Genomic DNA, 17,177 nt, shown 5'->3' with positions numbered 1-17,177 from the left:
GAAAAAATTATTCGAACTGCAGAACTAAATAGAGAAGATACCTATCTTATATAAAAGTGTACATTTGCTGGCGTACGCAGTGATATTGATATCATTGGGCTCAACAACCGCGCCGTTAGTTCTGCTTTCTCCAGACTGGATAAGAAAGTTAAGAAATTGGTCATCTCACTCGCGACTTGGCCTGGTCTATCGTGGAACCAGCATTAACAGCAACAACAACGTCAACCTCGAAATCCAACGCAGAATAACTCTTGCCAACAGCTGCTACTTCTCAGTGCGACGCAATTGAGAAATAAAGTCCTTTCTCGGCGAACAAAGATCAAACTCTACAGATCACTCATCATCCCCGTCCTACTATATGGTTCATAGGCATAGATCATGTCAACATCTGATAAGTCGGCATTACGAGTTTTCGAGAGAAAGGTTCTGCGTAAGATTTATGATCCTTTGCGTATTGGCAATGGCGAATACCGCAGTCGGTGGAACGATGTGCTGTACGACATATACGACAACAATGACATAGTTCAGCGAATAAAAAAACAGCGGCTACGCTGGCTAGGTCATGTCGTCCGAATGGATGAACAAACTTCAGCACTGAGAGTATTCGACACAGTACCCGCCGGTGAAAGCTGAGAAAGACATCCACTCCGTTGGAGAGACCAAGTGCAGAAGGACCTGGCTATACTTGGAATCCCCAATTGGCGCTACCTTGCGAAAAGAAGACACGACTGGCGCGCTGTTGTTAACTCGGCTATAACCGCGAAAGTGATTTCTACGCCAGTAAAGAAGAAGAAGATGAATAAGAAGTCATCAAAAGCTACGAATGAAAATTTAAGCACAAGATAAAGTAGCAAGATGGCAAAAGTACTGGGTCCACAAATTAATTAGATTAGTTCGAGTACGTCCCCATGTCTGACCGAAATATACCAAAAACCTATAAAGGCTCGCGAAGCACGAATTGTTCCGAATATTTTTTGTCTGGATGGAAACATGCATCTTGCCAAGGGTAATTAGCAGCTTGACTTCTTCCGAACTCTAACAATAATCACATGAAGGTTTAACTAGATTTGTGCGTCCTTTTTTCTCAATAACATTTTTTTCTTAACTTCCAATTTCTCTCATATACGCATCGAAACAGCACACTTTCAACTTACAGACTAACTTTCTTGATGTATGACCTGCTCTTCTCGCAAATATATGTACATCAACAACTTTATATGTTTATATGTATGTATGTACATATACATATATTCACATCCCCTGCAATAATTTTTTTATGAGATGCTAAGAAAATGTGTAAACTTAGCATATTTTATTAGCTGCACTCTGTTCGCATAATCCCAAAGCGTTTGTGTTGCACCGCCTAAGCCGAAGCAAAATGAAACGGAAGTGATGTGAACATTGTGGCAGCTAAGCGAGTCAAGCGCCATGGTGAGTCAGTATATTATCTGCTTAACAGTCGCCACATACACACCACCGCACTCGCCTCCAAAGGCAAACAAGCAACGCGACACACACATGAACCCAAACAGGCTTGCGAAGCAAGTAAACGCAATTGAATCAAGATTTCGTCCTTTGTTGAGGAGCAGAAAGTTTAGCTGAGCAGGATGCCGCTGTGGCACATAATGCACATGTTGCATGCCTCATGCATCAGATTTAAGGCAGTCAACAAGCGACTGCCACGACAAAGTGCCTTTAAATATTTACACATATGGATGTATGTGGTTGTTGTTTGTTACTTGTAGAGAAGACCGCGTAAGAAAAGTATCGCTTATGATTTGAAGAAAGTCTTGAATATTTATCATCAATTGGAAAGAAGGGTTTTATGGCAAAATGCAGTGATAATATAATTTCAAATCCACTCGAAAATATTATATTTTTATCCGATTTGTAAAGTCCTACCATCCTTCCTCTTAGAACTCAAGCTTTCTTCTTCCCTTGAAACGCCAACTCACTTTCCTCTTGAAGCTTGCTTTTCTCGTATTCAACGCAGATCGATATTAACCGCCTAAAGGCAAGTGAGAAACAGATCGCCCTCTCGACGAACAAGAATTACACAGTCTCACAGTCCTATTATACGGCGCAGACGATGACGAACCGGGATGAAAAAGCAGTTGGAGCTTTCGTGAGAACTTCTCTTCGCAAGATCTTTGGATCCATCCACCTGATCGATAAATATCGAAGAAGATGAAAGCACGAACTGTATGAGCTCTATGGCGACATGGTTATAATTAGCGCATAAAAATACAACGAATACGCTGGTTAGGCCATATTGTTCGCATGGAAGATGATGTTCCACCGGAAAGCTTCTTCGATTCGAAATCCATGGGTAGATAAGAGAAGCAAGGACGCCCACGCATCCATTGAAAGCACCAAGTACATAGCGACCTGTCAGCACTTGGAAAGTACAACTGGCATGACATCGCTATGGATAGAGGCAAGTGGCGAAGTTTTATGTTTTCGGCCCAAACCAACCCTCCGTTGTAACATCAAAGAAGAAGAAACTTTTTAAGCAAATCAAAACCATTTAAAGAATGAATATTCCTACAGAGCAACCACAAGCATATATCCGACCACATATTCAAGTGATACACTATGTGAACGAAGTAAAAAGCTGTAAGCTAACGAAGCTGCTCTACATTAAGCTACATCTCCTCATATGTTTGCCATAATGCAACAAGCGGTAGAAATTGTAGCAAGATTTGCATAACACCCTCGTTTCCGCTTAAGACTTCGGAATTTTTCAAGTTTAAAGGGCAGCAGATTGCTAATGGAGGGTATTAATCGAGAGAAAATTTTTCATGAGCCAAAGTTAATTTTTGAACTGATCTTTATAATATATATTATTTCTAGATGTTACAAACAACCGTTACACAGAAAACTTTTCGGCAACGTAAAGGCAGACGAGTTGACACAGCTAAGAGCCTCTTTAGACTTATCTGTGGAAGAGCTCTATCTCAAACCCGACACAAATACCTGGAACCCATTAGGCAAAAAAACTTGACCGATAGGGACAGCAAACGACGCCAAATTTTTACCCGCTTTTTGACATTTCTCTTCTGTAAGGTTTGCCATAATATAATGGAAAGATATACGATCCACTAACGTGTTGAAATTATCAGAATTTACTACCGAAGTTCGGAGTCAGTGATTTCAACTTTAAGAGCGCTATGTCCAATTTATGGTCGTCATAATCGTCCCGTCAGATCAACAATTGACCATCTAGTGGAAAATTTTGAATCCAAAAAAATATATAAAAATATTGTCCCGTGCCAGTGAGATAGGCATCAATTGAGGAGGACCCAAATCAGTCTCTCACACGTCGTTATCAAGCGTTGAGCGTCTCTGTGACGCCGTTGTGGTGAATTTTGCGAAAAGATCTTAGTCTAGATCTTAACAAAATCAAACTGACGCAAGAACTGAAGCCGTCGCCACCAGAATCGTCGTATGTTCGTGAATTAGGCTGAGCAACAACTTGAAAATGATCCGGATTTCATCGAAAAATTATCTTCAGCAATGAGGCTCACTTTTGCCTCAATGGCTCAATGACAACCGAATATTTTTGGCCCGATGATATGGACTTCGCCAGTATGTGGTTTCAGCAGGACGGTGCCACAAGCTACAGAGCGAATGTCACAATCAATTTATTGAAACCCAAGTTTGGTGAACGTGATATCTCACAAAATGTCCCAGTCAATTGGCTGCCTCGGTCGTGAGATTTGACGCCGTTAGACTATTTTCTGTGGGGCTACGTCAAGTCTATGGTCTATGCCAACAAGACAGCGACGATTGAAGAAATTACAGCGGTATCGACCGATTTATGTTAAAAGCCGTCGAAAATTGGGATCAGCGTCTGGACTTCGCAAGCGTACCCGTGGTGGTTCAATGGTTCAATGCCATACATAATTTCATTGAATTTACTTTCTCAGGAATAAAGAATTTCATTGATATCCTAAACCGGTTTTGTAGCGGTGAAAACCACGTTAGTTTCATTGAGAGCCCCATATGGTTTGAGCGCAACGATGAAACCAAATAGCGAGATTTTAAGGTCCTACGATAGTGCATCAAAATGCCGCATTCAGCGCTAATTGAGCCCAAGGTGACAACACTCTTACCCACGCACCAGCAGTATCGAAAAGAAGAAATAGAACTTAAATATTTTCTCTCGGTCTGGCTATACTTGCTAAATTTAGAATTGTTTTTAAGCTGAAAACTGTAAGATGTTCATTCTAATTTTTATTAAGGGTAGTTTTTGAGTTCATCTTAGTTAAACTGCCGTCGAAACTGATGGATTACCTCGAGTCAATTTCTTAAAAAGTCCTTTAAAGAGCATTGATAAACAGTACTGTGCTATAAATATTTTTTCTGAGTGCGAATAAAATCACCCGTGTGACCCATTTATGTTGTACACTTAGAACAGTATTTAAGTTTTATTCAAATGCCGTTATTTTTACTCAACTCGTGCCTGAGAAGTGCTTGGCCTGTAAGTGCTCAAATATTTGTTCTCAAATATGTAAAAATCATGGGCAAGCACAGAGAACCGTTTTAAAAATTCGTTATGAACAGATTTACACTTAATCGCATGAATTAATCATTACGTCTGCGCTCATTAAATAAATAAGTGCGTAAACACATTGCAAGTAACACCTTTCACTTAGCTGCTCATGAGATTTAAATGGTTATACTATGAGCCTACAAAAAAATGTTTCTTTTCATAGCTGTGTGTTTGTATGTATTATGTACAAAGAAAGCTCCAAGCCAGAACATTTCTTCACAGCTAAGTGCGAGCTGTCACTTTCGTAAGCAGAATTTCCATTTGAACTGACAGTTTTAGATCAGTTAATGGCGCGTCGTCAGCGAAGCATATCGTGTATATAAATTCGAAAGTGTTGCGTTTCGTGGTCTCTCATCGGAAAGATGGCATTAAGAACGGTTTTCATGGCACTCTGGCCATTTCTGCTGTGTTTTGATTATGTGATTTCAACGCATGCATTTAACGTAAGAAAACATAGACAGGCTAGGACACTGATATATCCCCCAACAGCGCCAACTCGTCTACAAGTAAGGAACTGAGAAACTGTAAACACACACAATGGAAAACGTTTTTTAACCAATAAAACCAAATAAATTTAACTAACTGCACTTTCAACTAAAAAAAAACTAATACGAAAATTTAAAAAAGTAATAAATATAACAAGTGAAAAATGTGAAAAAAGCTATAAAAGAGTTTAAAATTTCTACATGCACACCATTTCAACTGTGAAAACCCAGTGAGCTTTCTTTTACTAAATACCATAAATAACATTCAGCTTCCGTACTAAACAAAAAAGTAACGAAAACCTCAGACTAACAAACTGTTATAATAAAATTTATTGAGTTTGTGATCCAAATGGGTGGAAAAATAAATTCTACATACTTTTTAACGCATCACGACACTGTCGTAATTTATCAGAATAAAATAAAATACACCACTCTCATTATCGAGTGAGAGCGGGAAATAAGTGGGACATAAGTTCAGTGTTTACTTTTTTTCGTGCGGGGCATAAATTTCTCTTGGCGTATTTAGATAAAACTTTCCAAGCTTTGCTTGAGAAGCATACTTTAAAACCGAAGCGAAGCTCGTATAGTTAGTGTATGCCTGGATGAACCCTTTGTTTGCTGAGCTTCCCTCGGTTTCCTCGGATAAAAAACAGCCTTTTTTCAACAATTTTTTTCTCATATAAAAAATTTAATATTTTATTCGAATTTTTTATTGTTACAAACATCTGAATTTTTTGGATAAAAATATTTTAAACCCAGCGTTGGCAGAATAACTCCTTACAGGATCATCTAAAGTGAAAAAATACGTGTTTTAGTTAAAACCTTAACCTAGAACTTGGACGGAAGAAAACGAAAACTGAAAATTGGATTTTTGGCAGACATTTTGACAAAAGTATTAAAATACTTCCTGATATTTTTTTTGAAATAGCTGTAATCAAAAAAAATCCTTCTTCCAAATATTTCAGAACTGTATCTCAAAGACCTGTGTAAAAGTTCATGAAGATCCGTTTGAGTAGTTGTCGAGAAATCTTGCAAACCAACTTCGAAAACACAGTTTCGAGAAAAACGCGATTAAAGACGGGACACTGTATCTCCGAAACTATTTATTCGGATCAACTTGAAAATTTAGGACAATATTCTAGACGTGTTGTAGAATTTAATAAAAGAATTAAAAATTTCGATTTTTTAAAACCCGTAAACCTATGTAACATATGTTTTTTTTCATAGAAATTTTTATAAATAGAACTTTTTTCACATATCATGAGGTACATATATCGTGGAGTGTATGAACAACTTTTTTCGGAATTTTTTCACGGCATGAAATGGCTGGGTGAAGGTGAGATGCGTTTTTCCCTGGCGGATACGTAGTTAACGTTTTTTTTTTTTTAATTTTTCCCCATATATTTTTTACATAAATTTTGTCATAACATTATCAATAAATTATGAAAAATATAGGGACGGTAGCCAGGCGTTTTGTGAACATTTAAAAAAAAATTAAATCGATTGAGTAGTTCGACCGAAATCATGTCCGCCAGTTTAAAAAAGTGTGTTTTGAGAAAAACGCGTTTAAAGTTTGAGGTGTGCACTCCGAGCGCTCCGAACGTCCAGCGGTATTATTATTTTTGGGCCTTTTTCGAAACCTTCCAATAGAAAAGTGGATTTCTACGTTAATTCTAAGGGCATAAGGGAACAGAAAATGCAAAACAAAAAAATTTAAAAAAGATTACCGTACTGACCCCTTAATATTTCGCGTTGTTTTCGTCTAACAGATTCGATAAACTATTTCGACTCAATAGAAAAATAATAGAAGTAAAAGAAATAAGTAAAAAAAACAAATATTACGAGTTTTATTTTTCTTATGAAAGTGTTTATTTGTTCATGAATATCTATGTTGTCGCCAACAAAGTAATATCCGATATACCGTATATTGCACTTCTGCCAGCGTCTTCACAATCCTCAAAGCACTTAAAAAGTGATCTAGCTTGGATCCTCCTTCGATACAGTTTTTTTCTCCTCATTAGTAGCGTAACATCGTCCTTTTATGGACCGCTTCAGTTTTGGGAACAAAAAAGTCACTGGGGAATACGATGGCTGCGGCACCATTAAAGTGTTATTTTATTTTGAACAAAAAAGTCACTGGGGCCAGATCTGTGGAATACGATGACTGCGGCACCTTTAAAGTGTTATTTTTGGCTAAAATTCGCACACAAGCAAAGATCCGTTCATACGGGCATTATCATGGTGCAAAACAATTTTTGTTCTCCACAAATCCGAACGGTTCTATCGGCTGGCTTCACACAAACTGCGCATAACTTACAGCTAATGCTCTTTATTGAATTAAAGATGAGAAAACTTCCTTCACATTCTGCCTGACTTGGCGCGCATTTTGGATCTTGATCACATGCGACTGCTTCCATTGAGATGATTAAGCTTTGGTTCCCACGTCATAACCATAAACCCATGATTCGTCACCACTTATGATTTGGAGCAAATCTGGGTCGGCGCGGACAGGGTCCAACATCTCCCGAGCAATGTCAACGCCGCGCTGCTTCTGGTCGAAAGTGAGAAATTTCGGTAAAAAAAAATCGAAGACGAACCAAAACGCATTCAAGCAACACAGCTGTAAAAAATTAACTAAACATTCAAAATGGCTGACCTGTTCAGAATATGAAAGGGATATGAGTGCCAACAAACCCAATAAAGCAATCGAAAATCGAGTACACGTAGTCCGCGAAAATTTTATATTTGCCCGACATTTTGAACAAACCTCGTATAAAAAAAGCAGAGTTCTCGACCACTCAATCTTAGCTTTACGGATCGGAAAAGTGAAGAAAATATCTTACCAATCCAAATCATGCAAAAACTGTTCGAAGTTAAACTTAGGCAATTTCATCGTAGTTTTCATTTCTATTCAAAAACATGCTTTTCGTAATTCTGTTGAAAGGTTTTGACAACTATTGGATTATTACTTCATATTTCGGAGATATGTATTTGAGACAATCGAGCAAGCAGCAAGTCGCGTATCCCATAGTCAAAAAGTTGAAGTTATGAAATTTGTGGATATTCTGCAAATCGAACGAAGCTAATAAATCATAACATACTTATAAAGAGTGAACCATTTCGAGGTCTCGTACTTTTTTAAAGTAAAAACACAGAAACTTCAATTTTAATGGGGAATGTTTTTTATCCTTCAAAAGAATATTATTTGGCATTTATTTTTTGAAGATTATCTCTTTCAAATATTGACCGCGGCTACGTCTCAGATAGTCTATCCATTAAATCCAATTTTCAATGACTCGTTAGAGCATTTCGGCTGGTAACTGGCGAATGACACGCGTAATTTGTTCCTTCCAGGACTTAAATCGAAGCGCGATTATCCGCATAAACTTTACACTTCACGGATCCCAACAAAAAAAATTTAACAGCTTAGGAAGATCGAGAAGCTTCAGTTTTTGCACAAGCTGTATTTTGTACGCTTTCAATTTAAGATCTCGATGTAAAATGCACCAAGTCGTTCGTCAGACCGAGTTGCTGAGAACGGCGCCGAATCGACTCTTTATTTTCTTCACTGTACTCGACTTGGTCTATTCGGTCGAATATTATCCAATAATGAATGCAGGGTCTCAAGATGGGTGATGGTATTTGAGCGTAGTACGCTCAGCAGGCTGAATATGTTGAACATAAGTTAAGCGAAACTCGTGAAACAAATTTTTTACAGAACGAGAATTTTCGTAATAAAGTTGAACCAACGTTTACGTTCAGTCGCAAGTCGTTCCATGATGAAATGCCAAACAATACTGAATAAAAATAACATGACAGCTTGACACGACTCACGCGTGATCAGTCAAAAATAGGCTATTAAAAAAGTACCTAGACTTGGATCACCTGTTACTTCCTTTATTATTTTACTTTCTTTAAAAAATTAACCTCAATTTCACTGAAATCACTTTTCATTCACTTCTAAACAAACAAACCTAACCATATTATAAGTGTAACCTCATTAAGCCTTCAGGTCGGTATTGCACCCAAATTAAGTTGATAATACATTGCACTTACAAATTACTAATAATAAGTCTAATAATCACTCAGCAAACTAAAATAAAATGCCTAATTTGTAGTAAAAATAGAATTGCTCTCGAAAATCATAAAATGCGCTCTTGCGCTCTTTAAACTAGCAAATATGCACACATGATTATTTCTGTTATACCGTTATTCTCACCATAATTACAATCTAGTTTATTGGCGGCATTGGTATACCCGTCGAGGATCTAACTTATGAATCGGTCACCTCTGGTTATGTACTCAAAGCAGAATATTTTCTGCCCGAAACGGCGGCTGAATGGCGTCCAACACAATTAAGTCCACAATCGGTAAACAGACGCAGCTTTGGGGACGACGATGATTATCACAACAACACAATTACGCATGCGCAGAAGACCAGCGGGCGGCAAAGTGCCAGCTTCCACACTAATTGGCAGAGCAAACAGCAAACGGCAGCGGCCTATCGTTGGCTCATCTACAAAGCCATGGAAATCTTAATGAATAGGTGCGTGTGAAGCTGTTGATTTATCTCATTTATTATAAAATTTTTTGAGGTTGCTTTTTCATGCGATGTATTTATGTTTTCTTCTTCTTCTTTTCGTTTTGTCGAAGCAGAGCGGGCCTCGCGGGGCGTGAGTGTATGCTGCGGAGCATTTGTGAGCATGCGGCAATACCGTTACATTACGATAATGGCATTTTGGGAGAGATACTGCATATTATTTTGACGTAAGCGAACTTGAGAGACATTAATGGAACTAGTTTTATAAGATTTAGTTTGCTTTTATTGACATACCACAGATATTAACTTTTTATTACATCTGATCAAATTTTACCCAGACTGGTGCACAAAAAAATCGATTAAAAATTTATTAGGTTCGTACATCCTATTTTCGTTTGAAGCTTGATCGCCAAGTGTTGTTTTTTGGAAACATAAAATAGCATGGAACGAGTTTGTGTTTCGGATGGACTGATAGCTACGAAATCGGGGAAAATGTTGCAGAACTGTTTTGGGGAGTGTACTTTAACACGGACGCAAATATTTGAAAGGCAGTGAAGGTAGTGATGTCTTCGAAAACTTGCTTCATGCGATAACATCGAAAGAGTTTAAGACACAGTGCCTAAAAATCGTCTTATATCAAAGGCGATAGATCAGAGGGTCCCAACATCTCTTATGGATCGACTGAACACATTTTAGTTAATATTTTTGATATGAAGCATGTCAACGGCAGTATGAAAAGGCCTGAAAATTTTTTAAAAACGTCGTAAAGTAGAGGCCTCCAAAGAGATGGTTGATAACGGAGCTGAGGGCCCCACATTCAAAAAACACATTATCGCTGGTGACAAGGCGTGGGTTTATAAATATGAAGTCGAATCTGTCCAACGATCTATCGGACAGCGCTTCAAAAATGAGCACAAACGGAAAAAACCAAAGTTCGCTAAAGGAATTCGCATCCGAGGCTTATAACAAGTGTATGAGACATTGAATTAAGCGTTGCACTGGCTCAGTAGCACCTTTTTTTAAAGGCAATGATAAGAATTTGTGCGATGAAACGAAGTTTATTCTTGCCTTATACTTCTTTATGGGTAGACACCGCTTACGTACTTATAGCCGAGTTTACAACCACGGCCTTGGTCGTTCTTCCTCTTCGCGGTTTTGTACCAATTAGAAATGCCAAGCGAAACCAGGTCCTTCTCCACCTAGTCTTTGCAACGGTATGGAGGTCCTCCTCTTCTTCCCCAGCGGGTCCTCGTAGAATACTCTCAGAACCAAACCTAGAACATGACCTAGCCAGCGTAGCCGCTGTCTCTTGATTCGTTGAAGTATGTCAATGTCGTCGTATATCTCGTACAGAACATCGCATATCGTTTCATCGACTGTGGTATTCGCCATGGACAATGCGAAAAGGACCATAAATCTTCCGCAGAACCTTTCTCTTTACTTTCTTTTTTTGCCAATCCGGGTCAAATTTGATCAGACATTATAACGTTATCCTGTTTTGCTTTTCATTTTATTCAATATCTTCATTTTAATTTAAGATACTTTTTTTTTTTAATCGTTGGTTTTAAGAGCTAATATTTTTTCATTACTGTGTATTAGTTTTCTCTCTCTCTTTTACATATATAATTTCTATTTTAATACTACTTTATTTCTTCTTTACATAGTCCTTCACGCTCACGTGATGAGCTCGGCAACCCGAATGACAAAGATTATGGACACGCGGAACACATTGGCCGAAAAGGAGGCGATTGCGCAGCCACCTACGCTGCGTGTGCCTACGCGCCAATCGAACAAATTACAACTGTTTTAGAGCTGGACGATTAAAAAACTTGAAATTCCTAAAATTTTAAAATAATTGTTTATTCTGTAAAAGCCTTTGGAAGGGGGGGGTTCATTTTTACAAAATCAGAGAGTTTTTTTTTATTTATTAAACTCAAGATACGGCGCCGTAAACTTAGAAGGTGACTCGGAACCTTCCTTACTATATAATGGGTTTTTCCATAGGGACAGCAAACGGCACCATATAAATTCTGCGTCAGTGGCCTCAACTTTAAGAGCGCTATGGTCGTCATAATCGTCCCGTCAGATCAATGAGTCTCTAGTGGAAAAAACAGGCACAGTACAAAATGTTCTCGTGCCAGTGCAAAGAAGTGCCCGTAGTGTCGTTAATAATACTGCCGCTAGCGGATCAATTGAGGAAGAAATCATTCTCTCAGACGTCGTTCTTAAGCGTTGGGTATCTCTGTGATGTCGTTGTGGCAAATTTTGCGAAGAGATCTGGCCAACAACCCAATTGACGTAAGAACTGAAGCCGCTTGACCACCAGAATCGTTGTACGTTCGTGAGTTGGGCTGAGCAAGAGCTTGAAATTATCCGGATTTTCATCGAAAAATCATCTTCAGCGATAAGGCTCATTTCTGGCTGAATGTCTCCGATAATAAGAAAAAAAATATGCGTTATTGGTCAGGCAGCAATCCACACATACTCCATTAGTCACCATTGCATCACGAAAAAATTACGGTTTGGTGCGGCGCCGGTTTATTGGTCGGCGGCGTCATTGGACCGTACCATCAAGACCGGCATGTTACTGTGAATGGAAATCGCCAACACTCAATAACAACAGAATATTTTTGGCACGAATTGGAGGATATGGAAACTTGGAGCTTATTTGAATAACTCAGTCACTAATTCGTTTGCAATAATAGTAATGAAGTAATGGTACGACAATTTTATCATTTTTGATTAAGACTCCGTGTAAAGAAATTCTTTTACATTCACAAAGAGACCGGTTGAAGCGGTACATACCTTAAAATCAGTATCTGGGGTCGTTAAAACAAACAATAAGGATCTCATCCTAGGTTATTTGGTAATTTTCATCAAGTTTCCTTTTTAATTAGCTAGTTCCAAGCCCACATATAACACCATGAGGACTTAATTTTAATGCTACTTTCATTTCGGTGAATTTTGGGTTAAATTCCCAGGTAAATCGAAGTCCAACATTACACAGAAATATTTTTAAAATAGCATAGCCCTCACGCCGTAACCTGCCGACAACGGCTCCCACTCTTACATGAAGAAGAGCATAAATAGCAAAAGATAAGAGATCCCATAACTATCAAGAATATACATAAGTACCAATAATATATTTCCACACAAAACACGTTCTTTTTATAAAACTTAAGTTTTTTAATAACCATTTAATTATATTATACATAATACAAAGTAATGAACACAGTCCTAAGTAATACATATAGCTTAAGATAAAACCCACCCATAATTGGATCAAAGATTACTTCTAATATTTTAAGGAAATATATTATATCAACTATAACCTCTCAATGCTTGGCTGTTCAAAGGATCCCAACGTAGTCATTACCACAGAGTTGCTCGAATTCGCCTCGAGCGGATCGGATGAAGTGAAATTGTGCTGTGCTGTGCGATTTCGACGACGGTAAACCACAGTTGCAAGTAATAAACCCAACAGAAGTACAAGTATGATTGTGATGCCAACGCCGAGACCGATCGCGGAACCCGGAATAACTATTGGAAAACAAGAGAGGAGATTGCCGAAACGAATAAAAATTTGTGTGTGAAAAAACCTTAAAGTTTTCTTTTGTATGGTCGCCTACCGGATTCACGCAGTCGAAGTGTAAAAATCGAAGTGCGTTTTTCGGCGAATGTGACGAATTGACACTTCCATATGCCATAATCATCGCTGTTAGTTTCCATAATCTGCGCGCCGCAATCCCCCCAAAGTAAACCGCGTCCATAGTATTTCACGTGACTGTAATTCGACAGAGTTAAAAATACAAATAATAAAATGAAATAAGTAAGGAGCTTACCCTGCGGTTTTGATGCTATGCGCTGTGCCCACCAAGTGTACACGTCCCAATGGATCGATAAATGCGCAATGGGTAAGTGGCTCCTCGAAGGCGCTCTGACAGATCAACTCCACCGCCTTGCCGCGTCTCAACTTCAGCGATTCAGTGAGTACCTCACCGACTTTCGGCTTAACTATAACCTAAAAACCCGAAAAACCCGAAAAACTTGTAAGTATTTAGCGGAAAGTGTAGTTCCAATGAAACTAACCTCAAAATTCTGCAGTACTTCTTTGGCATAGTCATGCCCGCGCGCGCCACAAATCCAGCTGCCTGCAATTACCGGCATATTGCTGAAATGACATTGACCATAGGTGCGTGTGCGCTCAAATCGAATGGAATCCGGAAAATATACCGTATTATTGGGATCACGTAGGTAACAGTCGTATATAATGAAGGGTACTTCGCAGGTAAACAACTCGATGTTTTTATCTGTATCGTAAGCGTGAACTTGTTTTATATCGTTTAGTGTATTGAGCTCCTCAGCCATAATTTGTGCTTTTGACTTGCCAATGTAGAAGAGACAACCTGTTGGCGGGACTACTTCTGTATTATATATACGCCATAGACCCAACTCAGATTCGTTCAGTGGTTTAGGGATTTCTAAGGCACACCGCTGCTTTGAATATCTGAAAATGGAAATGGTAAGAGGGAAATTAGTTCGACCCTAGGAAAACCATCAAGGATTGGTATGCAAAGTTTAGACGTGGTGAAATGAGCACCGAAGACATTGAACGCAGTGGACGTCCAAAAAAGGTTATTACCGACGAAAACATCAAAAAAATCCACAAAATTATTTTGGAAGACCGTAAAGTGAAGTTATTTAAGATAGCAGTCACTCTAAAGATATCAACTGATAGTGTACGTCATATCATTTATTCACATAAAGGTATAAAAAGATCTGTGCAAAGTGGGTGCAGCCTGAGCTCATTTTTCACCAAAAACTTGGACGAGTTGATGATTCGGGGCTGTGTTCAAGCATAATAAAGCCGAGTTTTTGCATCGATTTGTGACAATGGATGAAATATGACTCCATCATTTTACTCCGAAGTCCAATCGACAGTCATCCGAGTAAACTGCACCTGATGAAGCCGCTCCAATGCGTGGAAACACGTCCGAATTTGAAGAAACAGAAATTGCTGTTTCACCAAGACAATACATTGTGTTATAAGTCGGTAAAAACGATGAAAAAATCCATGAATTGGGCTTCGAATTGCTTACGCATCCACCGTATTCTCCAGATCCGCCCCCCGAGACTATTTCCTATTCTAAGATATCAAAAGAATGCCCGAGCCGAGGCCTATTTTACAGCAAAGTACAAAACGTACTACAAAAATGGTATCGAAGAGTTGGAGGGTTCTAATAATCAGGATGATACACTGAAGGGAACTATGTTGAATAAAAAAAACGAACTTTGCCAAAAATATGGTATACCGGGGACTTTTCAATTGATATATATTCTTCTTTGATGACTCAGGGATTTCAAGTGAATTCTGAGAGCACAAAGAGAGCTTCATTATATCTAATAACCTGAATCGGCGAAAACTGATACGACTTTATGAAAGACCTTTTGTTCGAGCTGGAAAATTAAAGTGTGAATTATGAGTCTCTGAAGGAGTATGTTCAACATTACTAGACCGCTAGTAACACTTTATCGAAATTATACAGTGTTTGATCTGAACAGTACCCTTTTTTGACAGTCCAACCCAATTTCATTAGAATTTCAATTGAGGCGTAACCTTTGTCGAGTTTTAAATTTTCTCAAATCAAAGGTTTACACTTGTCAGACAGTATCTTCTTCTTCTTCTTAATTGGCGTGGACACCGCTTACGCGATTATATCCGAGTTAACAACAGCGCGCCAGTCGTATCAAACCCACAAGTTAATTCAAACCAAAATGTGTTAGTTTAGCTAAAGAAATAAAAAGTCTGCATGCCCCAAGAACGTTATGTTTCTAAACTGAAGAACCGAACCGAAGAATACGCACTATAATTATAATTTTTAAGATTTACAAAATGCATAATTTTACTCACAATGTGTCATAAGCCGAGTAACGTCCATTATACAATCCCTCCATAAGATACAACTCAGTCTTCCCATCTGGCGATTCGGCCTGACAGCCGCGTAGCTCACTTTTGAACTGGCAACGCATCACAATGCTGTCGTCGCCTTCCGTTAAACTAGCCGTGGTATACAAACTGCTATTCTTAGCCTCAACAACTATGTGTTCATGGCTCTGCGTCATGCTGCCCCAATTTTTGGTATAACAATCGAATGTTCGATTCGGTTTTATGGTTGTATAAATATTGCACGAATTCCAAATCTGGTTTCTCTTATGATCGATGATTTTGCATTCCTTTGTCGCTGTGTCGGACAAACTGCAGGATATAGCGCCCTCTCCGATGGCCAACTGGACGCTAGTATTGAAGTGTTTCTTATGCGTAGCGAGTACGGAGAGCTTCAGCTCGCCGCGTTCATAATCACCAAACGCATTCTCAACCTCCAGCTTCCAAGTGTCCGCGGAAACGTAGGACACTTTATTAACGCGTACACCACAAACGGTACTTGAGAATGGTAAGACTTCCTCAGCATTCGCCGTTATGATGGCATTAGCGGCATTCAAGTCAAGCTTAATTTTCTCCTCAGCTATAAATGAAGAACACTGCAGAGTTATAGAAGTTGCTTACAAAAATTGGACGCACATTTATTTACCTCCAAATTGAAACCAACAATTCTCGATGGCACCAAAGGTCTTCGGTAAATCCAAGTAGGCCGTGAAACCCTCACCAGCCATTACGGACAGCGCGTCGCTCGGTCGCATCATGCCCGCACAGTGACGCGCAAAGGCGAGCGCCAGCAATACGAGTACGTTTATTTCAAAACGCATTTCGAAACAGTCCCAAACAGCAACAAACAACCACTGCAGCGGCAGTTAGACGATTCTACCTTCAGTTGCTTCCAATCGAAAACTCAATATGCACTCAAGCACTGTGTGTATAAATTAAAAATCCCGTCACGACTTGTGATCTCCGGTGCTCAGCTCGAAATGACATCAAACTAGATATTCTCTATTAGCGGCTAAAATGATTACCAGCATGCGTCTATGTCTGTCGGTGTGTATGTGAGCACGTACAAATGTCTCGGCGAGGTCCATATGAGAAGGCGTTAATCAGTTAGCATAACAAATAAATAAATACGAAATGCCAATATGCCAAATTTATCGTAAGTGTAAAGTGGAGACATACCTCAGCTCAAACGCTTGAGACGAAATCTGCGTTTGACTCGTTCCACATGCAAAGTCGCAGTGAAGAGTCTATTTGTCAACACTTTGAGATGTGATAAATCCACTTGAACAGCTGGCGCTTCAATCGAGAAATTAGTCAAAGCGGTTTCTATAAGGGTCAGAGTCGACGAAGTCGAAATAATTTTGTATAGAGAAAATTGTTAAAAATATTTTAGGTTATGAAGCGGTATATTGTTACACAAGAACCACGAAGTTTAAAAAAACATTAGGAAATCTTTCCTCCATTGGCGATGAGCCACTCTTAACGTTGGCATTTTTGACAATGTGTTACAAAATAAACTAGTGATGTGCACTGACCAAGAAACCTGATAATCTAGCCGTTAACCGTTAGCCGCTGTTGATACAAACACGGAATCGCTACTTAATGTCTGTTTTTGGAGTTATTTACTGAAGGAATTTTGAATTCGGTCGATGT

At 38.9% G+C, this 17,177-nt stretch overlaps 2 protein-coding genes across 3 annotated transcripts; one reads left to right on the top strand and one right to left on the bottom strand.

Moving 5' to 3' along the window:
- The first annotated feature begins 4,903 nt into the window (after positions 1-4,903).
- Positions 4,904-11,404, top strand: LOC126759939 (uncharacterized). Its single transcript, XM_050475174.1, has 4 exons — positions 4,904-5,061; positions 9,276-9,586; positions 9,697-9,807; positions 11,245-11,404. The coding sequence occupies exons 1-4, from the start codon at positions 4,918-4,920 to the stop codon at positions 11,402-11,404; spliced, it is 726 nt and encodes a 241-aa protein (XP_050331131.1). The 5' UTR covers positions 4,904-4,917.
- A 1,354-nt stretch (positions 11,405-12,758) lies between these two features.
- Positions 12,759-16,762, bottom strand: LOC126759232 (uncharacterized). 2 transcript variants are annotated; one of them, XM_050473940.1, is made up of 6 exons: positions 16,171-16,762; positions 15,492-16,104; positions 13,670-14,087; positions 13,423-13,601; positions 13,210-13,364; positions 12,759-13,120 (listed from the first exon to the last, which is right to left on the bottom strand). In XM_050473940.1, exons 1-6 carry the CDS (start codon positions 16,343-16,345, stop codon positions 12,906-12,908), a joined length of 1,755 nt encoding a protein of 584 aa, XP_050329897.1. In that variant the 5' UTR covers positions 16,346-16,762; the 3' UTR covers positions 12,759-12,905. The 2 variants fall into 2 exon arrangements, with proteins under 2 accessions (XP_050329897.1, XP_050329898.1); XM_050473941.1 differs by having other exon boundaries at positions 13,032-13,120; positions 13,180-13,364.
- Positions 16,763-17,177: the final 415 nt, after the last annotated feature.

The sequence above is a fragment of the Bactrocera neohumeralis genome, chromosome 5 (genome assembly GCF_024586455.1).
Source record: "Bactrocera neohumeralis isolate Rockhampton chromosome 5, APGP_CSIRO_Bneo_wtdbg2-racon-allhic-juicebox.fasta_v2, whole genome shotgun sequence".
NCBI lineage: Eukaryota > Metazoa > Arthropoda > Insecta > Diptera > Tephritidae > Bactrocera > Bactrocera neohumeralis.
This window is presented reverse-complemented; position numbering and strand designations above follow the sequence as displayed.

Bases quoted from the DNA above. Each gene is read 5' to 3' on its own strand.
- LOC126759939 (XM_050475174.1), top strand. From the start codon at position 4,918: ATGGCATTAAGAACGGTTTTCATGGCACTCTGGCCATTTCTGCTGTGT. The intron at 5,062-9,275 runs GTAAGGAACTGA...ATTACAATCTAG, and splicing joins CAGCGCCAACTCGTCTACAA to TTTATTGGCGGCATTGGTAT. The intron at 9,808-11,244 runs GTAAGCGAACTT...TTCTTTACATAG, and splicing joins ATACTGCATATTATTTTGAC to TCCTTCACGCTCACGTGATG.
- LOC126759232 (XM_050473940.1), bottom strand. From the start codon at position 16,345: ATGCGTTTTGAAATAAACGTACTCGTATTGCTGGCGCTCGCCTTTGCG. The intron at 16,105-16,170 runs GTAAATAAATGT...CTTCATTTATAG, and splicing joins TTGTTGGTTTCAATTTGGAG to CTGAGGAGAAAATTAAGCTT. The intron at 14,088-15,491 runs GTGAGTAAAATT...TTCCATTTTCAG, and splicing joins TACTCGGCTTATGACACATT to ATATTCAAAGCAGCGGTGTG.